The sequence below is a fragment of the Amia ocellicauda genome, chromosome 7 (assembly GCF_036373705.1).
Source record: "Amia ocellicauda isolate fAmiCal2 chromosome 7, fAmiCal2.hap1, whole genome shotgun sequence".
In the NCBI taxonomy this organism is placed as follows: Eukaryota; Metazoa; Chordata; class Actinopteri; order Amiiformes; family Amiidae; genus Amia; species Amia ocellicauda.
Genome location: NC_089856.1, coordinates 16,965,398 through 16,982,606, shown reverse-complemented (window position 1 = coordinate 16,982,606; position 17,209 = coordinate 16,965,398). Strand labels below are relative to the sequence as shown.

Sequence of the window (17,209 nt, the reverse complement as noted above, 5' to 3'; positions counted from 1 at the left end):
AAAGGGGTGTTCCTAAAGATGGCATTTGTTGCGTGATTTGGGAAAGGCACATTGTGAGATAATCGGACCAGGGAAAGAGCCCTGAAAGAACCTGAAATTTGCCTGGAAGTAGGTGTTGGATGGATTGGCTCCACGTGAAAGGGGCACGATAAACTCATGCTCTCCCGTTTTCTTTATTGCCCGCTTTTAAAACTTAGGTTCCTGACAGATAACAAACAGAGGTGTTGAATACGATAACCGTTATCTGGTTATATTTAAACATACGGGGTTCTGCACCAGCACCTGTAAATCATCTTTGCTTATTTTCTATAAAATGGGCTGCATGAGGTATTCTGAACGCTCCACCAGTTTTAATGTTTTATAAAAACTATTTTGTGGCGGGTGCAATTATTTATATCCGTTTTAGAAGTACAAGCAACATACTAGGTATCGGGCTGCAGAGGTATGTGCAGAGCAATACCTGTGGGAGGGTGATTAGCGGAACGGAATAATAATAAAGTTCTTGTAAGAGAACAAGACTGCATGTTCTTTCCTGTGGACGAATAATAACACCAGTAAAACGAAGGATAAGGACGAGAGACAGACCCTATAGTTTCATACTATAGCTATATACTATATATATATATATATATATATATATATATATATATATGAATACCGTAGGCACTGTATTGAGAGTAGAAATTCAGAATATTTTATTATAGCATACCAAAAAAAAAAAAGAAAGGCAGTACAAATAATTTAATTTAAAAAACCATAATGAAAACTCAGATGTTTCACACAAGACATAAACTCCAGGATACTGAGGTTACAGGGCATGACAGGACAGGTTACAGGTCAGGACAGGACCAGTTAACCCTCTGACAGAGCAGTCAGTTGCTCAGTGTCTGGAGCACGGCGGGGCTGAACTGGTAGGCCAGCTTCCTCTTGACCTTTCTGACTTGGCCGCTGACCCTGTAGCCCCGGAGTGCTCGTGCCATCTTCTGGTAGCTCATGGGGGTACGGTTGCCCTTGTGTTGACCCCACCGCCTTGCCACTGCCTCCTTGTGGACAGATGAGAACTGGAAGACGCCCCTGTCCCGGTCCAGCCACCACACACTCTGGGACATCGCCCCCGAGGCCAGTAGGGCCAGCAGAAACTGGTAGAGGCGGCAACGAGAACGGCGGCGAGGAGGCGGAGGGGAGGGAGGAGAGGTGGTGGCTGGAGAGAGGGAGAGGAAAGCTTATAGACAACTATTAGTGCAGTACAGCACAGACACACGTTATATGCAAGCCAAATTGTCACTATCTCGAGTTTCTATCTCGAATTGACTTTCTGTCCTAATCGAGATATCTCAAATTGATATCTTGAAATAGACAGGACGTCCATGCAAAACATACAGCATTTTCACGGGAGAATATATAGAGATGTCTCTAACATACATAGTATAGTGCAGTGCAGACAGAATAGGCTGACTGAAGTTCAGAATAAACCAATGAAACCTCACCCCCACTAAAGTTTGGCTCTGCCCCATAGGATATTCTTTCATCTGATTCGCTGTCAGAAATCTTGAGGGCAGTACTGTTAACGGTCATCAGTTCCTCACCCTCAGAGGGGGCGGGAGTTTGCTGGTTGCCATGCAACACAGGGCAATAGGTGTACGATTGGTGCATCTGAAACAGTTGGATAGGTGGACCACCAATAAGATCATAGTGAATCATTATGAACTAAAGTAAAAATTACATATCCCAGCATGTGATGTTTCTAGGTTTTGTAGTTCAGGTTGTCACTACGTCATATTAAACAATGCTATAAATTCCACAATTTAAACAATTAAACTATTCATTATGTTTATACTAATAAATAAGAATAATTATACATAAATAATAATAAAAATATACTAATAATAATAATTTAGAAATTGATTTAAATGTTTTCTTCAGTCTCATTGCTTGCTTTATCTTTATCTTTCCCTCTCCCTCTTCCCCTCTCTCTTACCAGATGAGGATCCATCTCAACACTGCTGAGAGTAAGAAATTGGAGACTATCCCCCCATCCACCTCAGAGAGAGAGAGAGAGAGGGGGTTAATACAGACACAGTATCTGACTGACTGAGAGACCCCTCCAACACCCTCCCCTCTCTCTAATTTTCCTATGTAAATACTGAGTTTGTTTTTGCATATGTATCACTACTGCTACTGTCTAATAATAATAATAACACTCTCACACACACAGACACACAAACATGTACACACACACAAACACTATCACAGAGAGATGTACACAGAAACTGAACGGTTATAGCCTGAAGACAGAGAGAGGCTGTCATTGGCAGAAGTGGAGGACCAGAGAGGAGAGAATGTGTGGGAAGTGTGAGCAGGAGGAAATGGAGGACTTGGCACACTTCCTGCTGCACTGCCCAAAATACACTGCCATCAGGTATGCCCACAGACTCCCAGTGCTGATCGCTGACCTCAGCTCACCAAGCAGGGTCACCAGACTGGCCACCCTACTGGAGGACGACGCACAGATAGGAGAAACAGCGGTGCAATACATCACTGCCTGGCCCCACACATAGTGAGGCAAACACTATGTATACTGTGTTTATACAATTCTATGCAAAATGTCTTTAAATGTTAAATTTATAATTTCTGTATTTATTGTTCCCATTGCCCTGTTCCTGAGCACTGTTCTGTCACTGCTGTGGCAACACTCATGCCAATAAGGCATTGGAATTGGAATTTGACAGACACACACACACACAAAAACACATATAGACAGACTCACTGTGTGTGGATTCAGAGTACAGAGAGAAGAGTCCAGTGTCTGGACTGTCTGACACCTGGTTAGAGAGAGAGAGAAAGTGTTTGACTGCTTGACTGGACACTACAGTACATTAACACTGACTGTCTGGATGCTACAGTACATTAACACTGACTGTCTGGAGTCTACATTAACACTGACTGACTGGACACTACAGTACAGTAACACTGACTGTCTGGATGCTACATTACATTAGCACTGAATGGATACGGAGAGAGAGAGAGACAAACACTAAGTCTGTTACTTCATGCAAATTGAAGAACAACTATCTCACACAACCCAGCACTCTCACACAACACACACACTCTCTCTTTCACTCTTCTATAATACACACAGACTCATGAAGACAGAGAGAGACAGGGGCACACATACAGAGATATACACAGAGAGAGACTGATTCACAGACAGACAAGGACACACAGAGACTCACCCCTGTAGAGTTCAGTAGTTCCAAGCTTTGAAAAAATTAAATGATTGTGAGAATTCTTGTGTGAGACAGATAGACAGACATACAGACAAGTATTGAAACATTGGGAGACACAGACATGGAGACACACACATGCAGAGACAGACATAGAGACAAGCAGAGTCTCTGACAGACAGATACAGGCAGAGATTCAAACAGAGAGACACACACATAGACACACTGTATGCAGTACAGTACAGATACAAGTTCATTTAAAATTGTAACTATACAAGTTGTAGACAGCAATAAAGAGAGATGGAGGGAGAGCGAGAGACAGACAAGACACACACTTAGGGAGAGACATGGAGACAGAGAGAGAGACAGGCACGACACTGAGGGAGAGACACAGAGCCTTACTGTGTAGATTCCATATTCTGTCCTCTCTTCTTCCTCCTTTTCTTATCTCTTTTTCTACTTCCTCTCTGTTATTTTCCTTCACGTTTTCTCTCTCTCACCTCACTCTCACTCTAACTCTTCTTCCCCTTTTCTCCCACAGGGTCAGTGGCCAAGTCAAGAAGGTCTGTTCCCTTGTCCCCTTTTTAAACTCTCTCTCTCTCTCTCTCTCTCTCTCTCTCTCTCTCTCTCTCTCACTGCTGCTTCCTGGTCTAGATGACAACACCCCTGCACTTTTTCTCTTGGTTTCCTGGTCTGGGTGACAAATGTCTCTCTCTCTTTCTCCCTCTCTATCCCCCTTCTCTCCCTCCATCACTCACTTTTGACTGTATTGCTGTCTTCAACTTGCATGGTTACATTTTAAAATAAACTTGTACTTGCATCTGTCTATACTGTATATCTGTACTCTGTGTCTGATAGTCTGTATTGTGTGTGTCTGTACTATATACATGTACTGTGTGTCTGGTCTGTGTCTGTATGAGGTAGTGCAAAGGAGAGTATGCCTGGTGTGTCTGTGTTGCAGTACCTACAGCCTTCACTCAGGGGAGACAGAGGAAAGTGGTCAGGTGGAAAGATGGGGAGATGGAAAAGGGGAGTAGTGTGTGATATAGGGAGACATTGAATTAGGGACTGGGGATGTGTAAGGGGACTTTTTTCTAAATATTACTATGATATCATATAAATTATTTGTATTTATTGAAATTTACCTAATTATACTTTTATTAGTTTCCTATACATATATATTCTTGTTTATATGTGTCAATTATACCACATGCTTCGGCAATACTTGTATACAAATGTCATGCCAATAAAGCTTGCATTGAGTATGAAACAGAAACAGATTAAGATTCTGTTTCTTGTGTATTCTTTTCAGTTAATTCCTGTCACAAAATGTTTAAAAAAACAGATGTAATTGTTATATTGTACCTGCTCTGGTAATACTGCTGTGCTAGTCATGCCAATAAAGCTTATTTGAATTTGAAATTTGAGAGAGAAGAGAGAGAAACAGGCATAGTGAACACACTCACTCTCACTCATTCTCTCTCACAGACATACTAACTCTGTCAGTCACACACAATCATTATTACAAATTATTACATGTTGTGTTTTATTGAGTATCAGCAGTTCATACAGAATCAGTTCATTACCCACTAGAAGCACAGCTCAGAAAACAGTCTGTACACAGAGAGAGAGAAAGGCAGAAGGGGGGAAGAGGGAAGGAGAGAGAGAGGGAGGGAGGGATGGGTAAGAGATGGAGAGAGAGAGATAAACTATACTATACATATATCTTAATTACAATAACATTCAGTTCAGTGCAACAAAGTTAAAGGACTACAAATATGTCCACCCTCACATAAGTACTCTATGGGGGTTGCCATCTTACTTGTAGTCCGTTCCCTCTCACAACCCTATTCTCTGCCACTCGGACTAAGGGAGCCTTGCACCTGTGGTCCAAACATCAGTCTCCTGGTTAGGAAAAGGAGCTTACAGTTAAAAATAATTGGCTATTTCAGTATGTATATATTTATATAAAAACAACAATTTCCATACACACACAGTGACTACATGAAGTATTCACCCCCCTTTTTCAGATAATTAAATCTGCAGTCTGCACTTATTTCACGTCCAAAGTGCTATTAAGCTAAAAAATAAAATAAAAACATAAATAAATAAAATAAAGTACTTGGCATATGAGCAACAGAGTGGGTTTCAGTCCAATGGGTTAGATTATTCTACAAATCGGTCTATGCCTCTGCCAGTGGCATCAGGCCAGTGGGGCATGGAGGGGGGGTGGGGATCACATGCCCCCCCAAATTCTACATATGTGTCGGGTAAATCTAGAAAACCCAGTAACTTAAAGGATCTAAAGACTGAAGTTGAATTACTCGGGGTGGTATTGAGGAGCTCTGTACTGTACATCAGCGGTTCCCAACCCTACCCCCCTAGGGAAGGGTTTTGTTCCATACATACAGCAGGATTGTTCACGTTACTGTTCAGGTTCTCTGGTCTGTATTAAAATAGACCCTTCCCTGAACCTGAATCAGACACAATCCTCTCTCAACAGACTCCACTCTTCCCAAAAACCTTTGAAATAAAGCGTTAAACAATCAATACATAACAAATATGAAACACACGTGTGTTACTTCCCCAACTCACACGTTTCACTAGAGCGAATGTGAAACCTGTTTGGGGGAAACCGATTTCAATTTTAATTGATCACAACTGTATCTAATATCCTATGGTCCAGGGAAGATAGGGTTTAGGACATTCCTGCCTTACGCATTACCTGGAGCGCTGGTGCTCATGGGCTGGTGGTGGTTCTCGTCACACAAGGATGAACTCGACTCCAGCAGTGATGAACCCGACCCCAGCCATGACATGGAGGAAGGCAGCCACGGCACCATGGAGGAGGAGAGCTGCGCCCGTACGACCAGCTGCATGAGCCCAGGAAAGGAGGCAACTGAAGGTAAAGAAAATGGACAGAGCAGAATAGAAGTTGTAGCAGAAAGCCATGTGCCTGCGGCTACGTAAATGGGAGAGATGCCATGCCAAGCCTGTTTCAAAGCAAACGGATATTCTAACTTTCTTTCATTCAGATGTTTTACAATAAGGAGAAATTAGCTTGACTGCAATTGTGACAGGGTTGTTGGGGGGACCCTACAAGAAACCCATAAACCCCCAACTATGCTGTAGAACCCGTCTCGGAAAAAACTGGAAAAGTCATTGAGATAAAGCAAATAGAACTTTAATCAAGCCGGCTTGGAAGCTCCACGTCAGGAAATTCCTTCAGTGTGAACTTTATAGGAAAAATGACGTAGAATCTTGTGGCTGTTCATCCAATCAAAGGCTTCAAAAGATGCAAGCTCTGGAAAGTTTGTAGGCTGCCCTTCCCAAGGGAGGACGCCATCATGGAGGCAGATGTCTGTTCCTGTTACAGCATACAAACTGTACGATCTTGTGGTTTTCTTAACAATGAGGTAACATCTTGAGCTTTGAGAGAAGAAACAGGAAATCCACAAACGGACATACCCATGGGCGATACATTCGGACAAACCCATGGGCGATACATTTGGACCATTTCCCTTATCACAGATTAAACAGAAGTGGAAGCAGAGAGAATAATTTCAATAGGATGTATCTTTAACAACCACCTTTTTGGTTTTGCTACGCTAGATAAAGCTAATTTACTCAGTCTGTATACAAACAATTTCTAATGCTAACATCAATATAAAACATTATATAATTATCACAAAACACTTTCTTCAACTTTCCTATACAGAGTCTTCACTGACTTATTGATATCAAATAGTGTTGCATTGGGTCAAATGTGGTGGAATGACCCACTGAAATCAGGAGTCCTTGACTATTCAGACTGTACCTGTAACTTTTAAATTGCCAGTACTCGTGTTTATACAAGCACTTGTATTGTTTATTTAGATTTTCCCTATGCTCCCTCTCCCTTAGTTCTTAACTTTGACTTAACATCTTGTCTGCACTCATGAGCTTTTACAATCTAGGATGTAGATTGTACACTAGGATGTAAGACCTTACTGTATCGCGTATAAATATCTTGTGTAAATTCTAATTTTGTAAAATGTATTATGCCTGCACTGTATTATTGTGCTTTATATTGCTCTTATATATTGTAGGTCACCCTGGACAAGGGCATCTGCTAAGAAATAAATTAGAATAATAAATAATTTATTGATTGTCCCTATGTCTCTGTAACCACTGTATAATGAACCTCCACATGTCCGCACCAGAGGTCACCATCTTCCTCTCCATAGCGTCAATCAGTCAATCACTAAGTCATCACAACAAGCACTCTGATTATTTACCGCACACCTGCTATCCATCATCTGCTTCTCCTACTGGTCTTTATAAATCCCTCCCTGACTCTCATTCAATGTGAAGTTTTGTCAGTATCCACTATAACTCTGAGCAGTCTCCCCATGTCTTGATTAATTGCTGAAACCTCGACCTCCGGCTTTACCTCCCGACCATGACCTTGGACTTCCTCTGATTCTCTGCTTGACTGATCGCCCGACCCTTGTCACTCTGGATAAGGGCGTCTGCTAAGAAATAAATACATACATACATACATATATAAATAATAATAACATGCAAGCATAAGTGTGTAAATGAATGTACTTGAGGTTGTTCATGTCTGTTTTAACTTCTGGTGGGAAATGAAGACTGAGCAGCTAATCAACCAGCTGTACAAAGGTAACTAATTATATTAATATACACCCACACGTGCACAACCACACATATCATCCCTGTATTGTAAAATGAGAGTTATAATTTTATGTTTTATTATAATTCTCCAATTTGTCATTATTGGTGGTAAGATCTGAAAAATGTTCCAGTTTCAGGTCTACTTCAGCTTGTCAGAGACTGGAAGCCTGCCAGTTATAAGTATATTAAACTAAGTGAATCATCACCATCACCCTAAATTGGTTCTAGTTCATGTAGAAACATTATAAATCCTGACTCGATCCATTTACAAGTTTTGTGTGATTAACTCACTCATTCTACCAAAATGTGGATTGTCTTGTTTTAATCAGAAGACAGTCTGGTTCCAGAACATGTCATAATTGTCATTATTTCTGATATTTTGCATTCCTACCAAGTATCCCCCCACCCCCCTTTTCAGAATGTGGAGGGGGGGTGTAAAAGCACGGGGGTGTAAAAAACTAAATTTTCACATCAGAGAATGCTTCACATTGTTAGAAAGCTGAGAATCTCAGCTTTCATGGGATACCAAACAACACAACAGTGAAGAGTACACATGGGATTAAAGAGAAGCACACAGATTTGGTGCTCTTTTAACGGTATCAGAGGGGTTTGTCAGCTTAAGGGGTTAAATTCTGTTAAACAAAACGATTCCATGATTTCTTTTTGTCTCCAATTGTTTATTTGTACTATGCTTTAATTTTAGAGTACATTGAGACATTAAACTGTGTAAATTTCAATAAAAACTGGAAACATTTAGGTGTTCTAAAAGTGGTAGTGTATACATACATAAATATGCTGAAGTAAAAAACAGAAAACAGAAAACTGTCCATGTCCAGGGCTAGAAAACCATAAAATATGATACCTATATGATGTCTATAATTTTACATCTGTAATATGATACAGATATTTCAAACAGATTTGGCCAAGAGATTGAGATATGGAAATATTTTAGACCTGACCTGGGACATTTCATTAAGTTTGTCTCACTGACAGAGCTGATTCTAGTGTCTTAGGGGCCCTAGGCAGAAAATCCCATATTTTTTTCCCACAACCTGTTTAACTAATGTTCACAGGGGCGGAGCCAGGGGGATGGGCCCCCACTGAAATGCGATTGGCCCACTGAGTGCCAACACACCCCCACCCCCCAAGTCACTCTAATTTTTTCATATAATACAGTCAGTTTCCTTAGTCCATTTTCTGGACAATGGAGTATGTTAGTTTCTCTTGCAAAAGTTGTCCTTTTTGTGTGTGTACTGCCCGGCAAGAATCTAGGCGAGAGAGAGGAATTATGAATTGAACACACCCGTGATGCTGTTGTTAAGCTCTGCACTCTTAGAAGTAATGTGTTGAAATTCTACACAAAAAAATTGTTAATAGTACTATGACACATTTTGTGTTGTTTTCTACACAATATGTCCAGGGTATTGCCTTTCTTCTAACACAATCGAAGTGTGTTATTCATTTTTAACCATTACGAAAACTTGTTCTGTGGCCACAAAATTATGAGAGGTGAGTAAAATTCATTTATTTTAATCCTCAATTTGTGTTAATCCTCTGTTTGAGTTCGTTTTACAATTGTAAGAAAATTATTAATTAAAGTTATTAATTAATTCACTCTTGTTTGTAAACTTTCGTATGTCCTTAATTGATATCGCAGAAGAGCCCTGGGATGATGTGAAACAAAAACACTCAACTTTAAAACTCGAAATTTAAACTTGTAAATTCGGGTTTAACATGAGACATTCTTGTTTTGTTTTTTCTTGACATGGCCCTGGGCTGTAGATATAACTTGTAGACACGTTTTTTTTTTAAGCGTTGGTGATTCGATTTTTCTAGAGGGACAGCTTACAGTAGTAGTAAAGTAATAGTTATATAGCCACTATTAAAAACAATATTAAAGTACAATATGCTGGTATTGTAATATTGTAGCTATTCTGAAGCCAGTCCTCAGTGACACAGGAGACCCAGGTTTGAGTCCCCGCCCAGCCGTGTTACAATATAACTGGGTAACCCCCCGTGCGTTACAATGTATTTTTGTATTGTGTTTCAGGGGGACTGCAATTTATATAGTGAAGTTTAAATAATACTTCATCGTTTAATCAAACATAGAAATGCCTAACTTGAAGTCAATTCAGTTCAGCTGCTGAGGTGAAAGTAAACAGGTTGTAGAAGGGAGATTTTGTCTAGGACTAGCAGGAATTCTGTTGCAGGAGCAGCCAGGTGTGACCAGTTAGGTGTGAATTGGCGGTAGGCAGACAAAAGCTACTTAAAGCAGCTGTTGAGAAAGAGCTGTGCTGTTTCTCGTTCACAAAAGTTAAGCAGTAGACTAGGCAACAGGAACCAAGAGATGTAATAATAATAAAAAAATAAAAAAATAAAAATAATAACATTTAGAAGCATGTGGCCACTACAGTGTCAGGTTTGCCGAATGATTGCCTTCCTGGATTAACTCATCCAAGAAAGTTTCATTTGTGAACGTTGTCAGCAGGTTGAAATCCTAGAGATCAAAGTTTGTGATCTTGAGGCTCAGCTTGTCGATCTGCGCTGTATTAGGGATATAGAAGAATTGGTCAATCAGCCCATGAGAGAGATGGTGTGTACGCCAAAACCTAGGAGAGTTGAGACCTCAGAGCAGGACAGCGTAGAGAACTGCTGGGTTACAGTAGGTCGTAACCGCAGAAAAGGGCATGCACAACCCCTAGAGACACCCCAAGAGCTAGAATTGCCCAACAGGTTCCAACTGCTGGGCACCGAGTTGGACAGTGACAGCTCAGAGGGTGATGGGGGGGCAGTTGAGCACCAGAGCACCTTGGTGCCCACTCTCCCCCAGAACAGGGAGGTAGTTATAGTAGGAGACTCAATTCTTAGAGGTGTAGATCACACAGTGTGTTCTAGTGATAAGGAGACTCGCATGGTATCTTGCCTGCCTGGTGCTCAGGTTGCAGATCTCCCTAAACTAGTAGACGGGCTACTGGCCAAAGCCGGGGGGAATCCACTGGTCATGGTCCACACTGGAACCAATGACATAGGAAAAGGTAGGACAGAGGTTCTGCAAGACACATTTAAAGAGTTAGGAACAAAACCAAAGAGCAGAACCTCCACGGTAGTTTTCTCCGAAATACTTCTGGTACCACGTGCCAGGCCAGGGAGACAGGGAGAGATTAGAAAGCTTAACACGTGGTTGAAATCTTGGTTTAGGGAAGAGGGGTTTAGGTTTATAGAGCATTGGTCTTTCTTCTGGGATAGATGGGACCTGTACAAACCGGACGGTCTACATCTAAACAGAAGGGGGGCTAATGCATTGGGAGAGTGTATGTGCAGAGAAATTGAGAATCATTTAAACTAGGGACCAGGGGGGCAGGGAGTTCTGACAATGGGAGATGTTCCACTAAGGAAAGAAAACAAAGGGAACCTGCTAATAGGAAAGTCCTGAAATGTTTGTACCTCAATGCCAGGAGTATAAGGAACAAGATGTTGGACTTGGAAGCCACAGTGCTGGTATGTGATTATGATGTTGTAGGAGTGACAGAAACATGGCTTACAGAAAACGATGGGGATGAATACAAGTTAGAAGGATACACACAGTTTAGGAGAGACAGGCAAAATCAAAGAGGAGGTGGGGTAGCATTATATGTGAAAAATGACATTGAGGCAGAAGAACTCATATTAGATCCCAGTAACAGATCCAATGTCTAGTCCTGGCCACCAGAAATAGCTGCGTGCTAGCTTTTTCATACGAACGATGCCACAATGCCCCGAGTGCAGTTCATTCAGGACAGGTTTTCTTAGCTTGGGTGGTATAATGACGCACATGCCCCAGAGTAGGCATCCAGCTGTCACTGTTAACTCCTTCCCTCGTGAAAGGTCAGATTGGAGATCAGGAGGGGGCTGAGTGATATCCCCTTTCATCACTCGGTCGAATACTCTGTACAGTACTGGATCTCCTTTAGTTTCCTTCTTCACTTGGTGAGCTGTTACAGGTGTATTTTCCACCATGTTGAAGTAGAAGATCTTCTGTTCGTTGCTCTTTGGGCAGTCAGGCAAAGGAAGCCGTGACAAGCCATCCGCATCGGCATGTGCCTCAGATCTCCGGTATTTTATGTCATAGTTATGAGCACTCAGGAGTAGTGCCCAACGCTGCATTCTGCTAGCTGCCAAAGTTGGTATGCCCGAGTGAGGACCAAAGATGGAGGTTAAAGGACGATGGTCTGTCAGTTAAGTGAACCTCCATCCAAACAGGTAAGAATGGATTTTTTTTATTCCAAAGATAATACCCAATGCTTCTTTCTCAATCTGTGGGTATTTAACCTTTGTCTTGCTCAGTGTCCTTGATGCAAAAGCGATGGGCTTGTCTTCTCCTGTAGGTGTAATATGGGAGATGACAGCCCCAACTCCATACGGAGAAGCATTGCATGCTAGCTGAATTGGCAAGGATGGGCTGAAGTGGGTCAACACCTTCTTGTCAATCAATGCTCTCTTTGCTTCCTGGAACACGATGTCACACTCAATGGTCCATGCCCAAGGTTTGTTCCCTTTTAATAGCACATGCAAAGGCTTTATTCGTGTTGCCAGCTGTGGAATGAACTTGCCATAGTAGTTCAAGAGGCCAAGAAAAGACTGCAGCTGGCTGACATTTTTGGGAGCAGTAGCGTCAGCCATGGCACTAACTTTTGATGGTGCTGTATGAAGGCCATCGGATTCAATCACATGGCTAAGTACTCCATTTCAGGCTTGAAAAAGTCACACTTTTCCTTGTGGACGTGTAAGCCATACTCCTTTAGCCTTTTCAAAGTCTTGTCCAGGTTCAGCAAATGCTCCTTGTCATCCTTCCCTGTAACGAGGATGTTGTCAAGGTAGCACTGTACCCCAGGGAGGTCACCCAAGATCTGGTCCATGGCCTTCTGGAACAGGGCAGGTGCCGAGGTGATTCCAAAAGGCAAGTGGCGATATCTATAGAGTCCCCTGTGGGTAGTGATTGTCAGGTACTTTTGTGACTCCTCATCTACATGCATTTGTAAATAAGCTTGGTTGAGGTCAATCTTGCTGAATTTCTTTCCACCAGCCAACCTTGCAAACAATTCCTCAATAACAGGAAGCGGGAATTGTTCCACTGTCAGTATGGGGTTGATGGTCACCTTAAAATCTCCACACAAGTGAATGGAGCCATCGTGTTTGATGACCAGAACCACGGGTGTGGCCCACTCGCTGTGTGGAACTGGCTCCAGGACTTCTGACTTGACAAGCCATTCTATGTCCACTTCCACCTTGGATTTGAGAGCATAGGCAACGCTCCGAGCCTTCATGAACTTTGGCTGAGAGTCTGATTTGAGCTGTAGTTTCACGGAAATCCCCTTCATACTTCCTAGCTCATCCTTGAAAACAGCAGCATGTTGATTTAGCACCGCTGATAATCCTATTTCTTCAACAGACACTGCATTCACCTTCGTCCAGTCCAGACGAAGCTTTTCCAACCAAGGCTGGCCCATCAGTGCTGGGTAGTCTCCCTTGACCACATAGATGGGAAGTGTCCATTTAGTTCCACCCGGACCTCTGCTTTTCCAGCTATGGGAACAGTCTCACCTGTATAGGTTGTTAATAGGAGTTTTGCAGGTGCCAGTGAGAGGTGGTTCTGCCTTTCTCTAAATATTTTTTCTGAAATTAGCGAAACAGCTGCTCCAGTGTCAATTTCCATCTTTATTGCCTGTCCTTCCAAAAGTGGTATAACACCATAGGCTGTAGAGTCTCCTTTTACAGTCAATACCTTAATTGGTAGCTCCTCTTCGGAGTCTATGTCGCTATTGCTGGATTGTTCTTGCTTTATGGCATGCAGGTTTTTCTTCTTGGCGCGCCAGCCAGCTGTTCCTTTTTCTGGTTTGTCCTTCACTGGTTTTACAAGCTCGCTCAATGTGTACTTTCTTTTCACAGTGATGACACGTCACCCCCCTTGCCCAGCACTCAGATGGTTGGTGACCCTGTTTTGCATATCTGTAACACTCCTTGGTACCGCCTATTTGTTTAACCTGTTTTGCTGCTACACTGTATACTCTTGTCACAGCCCCCAGCTGTTGCGCTTCTTTTGCACCTAGCTCCATTGATACCGCACTCTCAATTGCTTTCTGTAAGGTGAAATTGTCTTCAGTGAGTAGGGGCTTCTGTATTGCCTCACTCCTTAAAGCATACACATTAAACTCACAATGTTCAGTTAGTCTTTTTAGCACTGCGACATATTGGGCAATAGATTCTCCTTCCTCTTGGTTTCTTTTATGAAACCTAAATCTTTCGGCAATGACAAGAGGTTTAGGGCAAAAATGTCCTTCCAAGATTTTCACAATCTCCTCAAATGACTGGTCACCTGGTTTGTCAGGTTGGACCAAGTTTCTTAGTAAACTAAATGTTTTAGCTCCCATAACACTGAGGAAAGTTCCCACTATGACTACATCTTTAATGCCATTAGCTGTCACAAAAAATTGGAAACGTTCCGTGTAAGCACTCCATTGCTCCACTGTTTCATCAAACTGGCCGAATGCTCCAGTGAGAGGCTTTTTTTTTTTTACCTCGTTTTCACTGCTTGTTTACTGTGTTATCAGGTATTTCTTCTGTGTCGTACCCCACTAACCTTTATTAATATTTACTGCGTTGCAACTACTATTCTTGCCCTGTATATATCGTACACGGATCAAACAACCTCGCGCACGGCACAGCATTCAGTCTCACAACGATATGCGAACAATGGAAGGATCTTACTTTCAAAAATCAACGCCGCATAAGTCCAAAACTAACATATTACAGTGTTCATGAAATAACACATTATTTGTGCTAATATTCCTACACAAAACCAACACATATTCTGAGTAAAAGTAATCCATAAATGTGTTAATTAAATAACACATTATTTGTGGTAATATTCCTACACACAGCTTGTGTTAACTTTAACACAACATGTGTTGTCCTTAATCACACTCAGTAATATGTTGTTTTTTAACACATTTGTTCTAAGAGTGCAGACATATGATCATCAGGATGGTCGTTTGTTAGTTACCGGTAGAAGGGGGATAAAAACAAAGGAGTACAAGATAATGTTTGTAATGAGGTCTTAAATACTTGTATTTTTACATACATTAGGTATATTGATGTTTGCTTGTGTACGATTGATTTAATAGCGAGTTATAAAAATAAGAGACAGTGATATTACAGCTGAACTCAGTTTTGGTCTCCCATTGAGAACGAACGTTCCACGCTCAGAGTTGCGACCTCTACTACAACCGTGGTATGGAACATTTAGGAGGTCGATTATTAAATACCACAGTAACAATAAATTTGAGGTAAATCGCCCAGCCCTAACTGATACATAATCATACTTTTTTTGGGGGGGATATAAAATGTTAAATCTTTCTTTGAGACTGCTGCATTTGTAAATCAACTTAGATTCTTGCAGTCATTAATTTCCAAATAATGAGAAGAATGCAGAATACTAAACAGAAGGTATGAATTAAAAATAATGATTTTGAACATTTCATTTTCCTAGGGGACTTAACTCTTTAAATTGTCACATTATAGATTATGGTTTATACAGCAGACCGTTGCCCCTGATTTGTTTTCTTTTTCTTATTTGTTTCCCTACTGGCCAAATTATCTCCCATTGTGTTGTCATCAATTAATTTTAAATAAGTTCTAGAAGAACCTTACCTGTACAAATGATGCTGACATCATTCCTGTGGGTGCAGTTCTGCTGCTGTCTGGTGGACGATGGACAGAGAGACAGATAGGTATCATTTCCCTGGCACTGGACCTCTTCTGATCAGACTGGATACTGCCCTTCTCCACAATAAGCCCCCCCAGTACCTCTTTAGGAACACCACAATTCTCTTGTTTACAGATGACCTCTGCATCCTGCCAGTCAAAATCAGTCTCACACACGGTGCCCCAGGTCTGCTCAGGTAACACTTCAGTTCTCCCAGAGCAGAAACTGCTGCCATTTACTAATTTCACTGCACGACAGCCTGTAATTATAATCAGGAACAACTGATAAAATATGTCATTGTCATCAGCAAGGATTTCAGTTGTGTGCCATAGTTATCACAAGCATATGAAGTTCAGGATTAGAAAGTATCACCTGGTAATCACAGTACAACAAAATAACTCACAGAATACATGGAAGAAGGGTTTAACTAAACCATAAAAGTCATCCTGACAAACCCCAGAGGTTATCACCAAACAGACAAAGTATTACTGTGTATTTAGACCCCTCAACTCAATAGCGTAGTTGGAAGCATCTTTGGAAGTTCTTTGGGGTAAGTCTCTACCAAATTTGCACACCATCTTAGTACAATTTGTGCCCATTCCTCTTAGCAGATTTGTACAAACTCAAGTTGCTTGGAGATCGCTTATGGAAAACAGTTTCCACAGATTCTCAATAGGATTGGGACTTTGACTGGGCCACTCAAGGACATTTCTTATTTCTAAGCCGCTCCAGTGTAGCTTTGGGAAAATTATAAATATTAAAAAAATTGTGCAAAGTAATGATAGATAAATGCCCAGCTGTACTGTCACAGAGAAGTCTGAGCTTGGTTTCTGTTCATCTTCCTTTTGGTTCAGGAGAGTTAACTTTCACCACAGACAGTTATCGAAATGCTGACGCTGCTTCATCAGATATCATGTTTTAAAAATCACACCAACTGAAATGTACTTCTAAGTAGGAACTGTGGGGGTGCGGGGCACTGTGTGTGTGTGTAATATTAGGTGTGTGTGGGGGGTTTTCTTCTATATTGATTATTTAATTTATTGGTTTGGTTTAATATTTAGCTTTTCTTTCACTTATTAGTTGTTTTCACTTGTACCTTTATTTCTTTTATTTTACATTATTTTACTTCTTCACCTCACCTCACCTCTTCTCATTGGACGATCCCCTCCTGAGCAATCAGCCGAACATTCTCCAACCAATCATCTCCCTGCTCCAGACTGTGAACTTGGCTTAAAGGTAGCCATTCTGCAATGTGAAAGAGAGACCTGAAACAGAACAAGCAGGAAGATAGGATCAGAGAGACTGATGTGGAAGGGAGTATATAAGTTGAGTATTTCTGATTTCTAAGTTATTTGGAACACACCGATTGGTTTCTGTTGGGTCAGAGTCTTGTCCTGTTCACCTGCTAAAGGAAGCACTTAACCACAGGAGAATTATTGTGGAGACTGCTGCTGTCTGTCCTATCTTGCAGGGTCAGTGGAGAAGGTGTGTGTGTGTGTGTGTTTGTGTGTGTTAAAATTAACTGAAAACATGTAACAGATTTAATTCAAGGCACTATTCTCAAATA

At 41.4% G+C, this 17,209-nt stretch overlaps 1 protein-coding gene across 1 annotated transcript; it reads right to left on the bottom strand.

Annotated features, from left to right (window-relative positions):
- Window positions 1-671: 671 nt before the first annotated feature.
- LOC136753002 (transcription factor Spi-B) lies at window positions 672-3,870 on the bottom strand. The gene is made up of 6 exons (XM_066708770.1): window positions 3,627-3,870; window positions 3,234-3,258; window positions 2,768-2,822; window positions 1,979-2,040; window positions 1,488-1,653; window positions 672-1,201 (listed from the first exon to the last, which is right to left on the bottom strand). The coding sequence occupies exons 1-6, from the start codon at window positions 3,638-3,640 to the stop codon at window positions 873-875; spliced, it is 651 nt and encodes a 216-aa protein (XP_066564867.1). The 5' UTR covers window positions 3,641-3,870; the 3' UTR covers window positions 672-872.
- Between the last annotated feature and the right edge of the window lie 13,339 nt (window positions 3,871-17,209).

Bases quoted from the DNA above. Each gene is read 5' to 3' on its own strand.
- LOC136753002 (XM_066708770.1), bottom strand. The intron at 2,823-3,233 runs GTGAGTCTCTGT...CTCTCTAACCAG, and splicing joins AACTACTGAACTCTACAGGG to GTGTCAGACAGTCCAGACAC. The intron at 1,202-1,487 runs GTGAGGTTTCAT...CCCTCTCTCCAG, and splicing joins AGAGCCAAACTTTAGTGGGG to CCACCACCTCTCCTCCCTCC.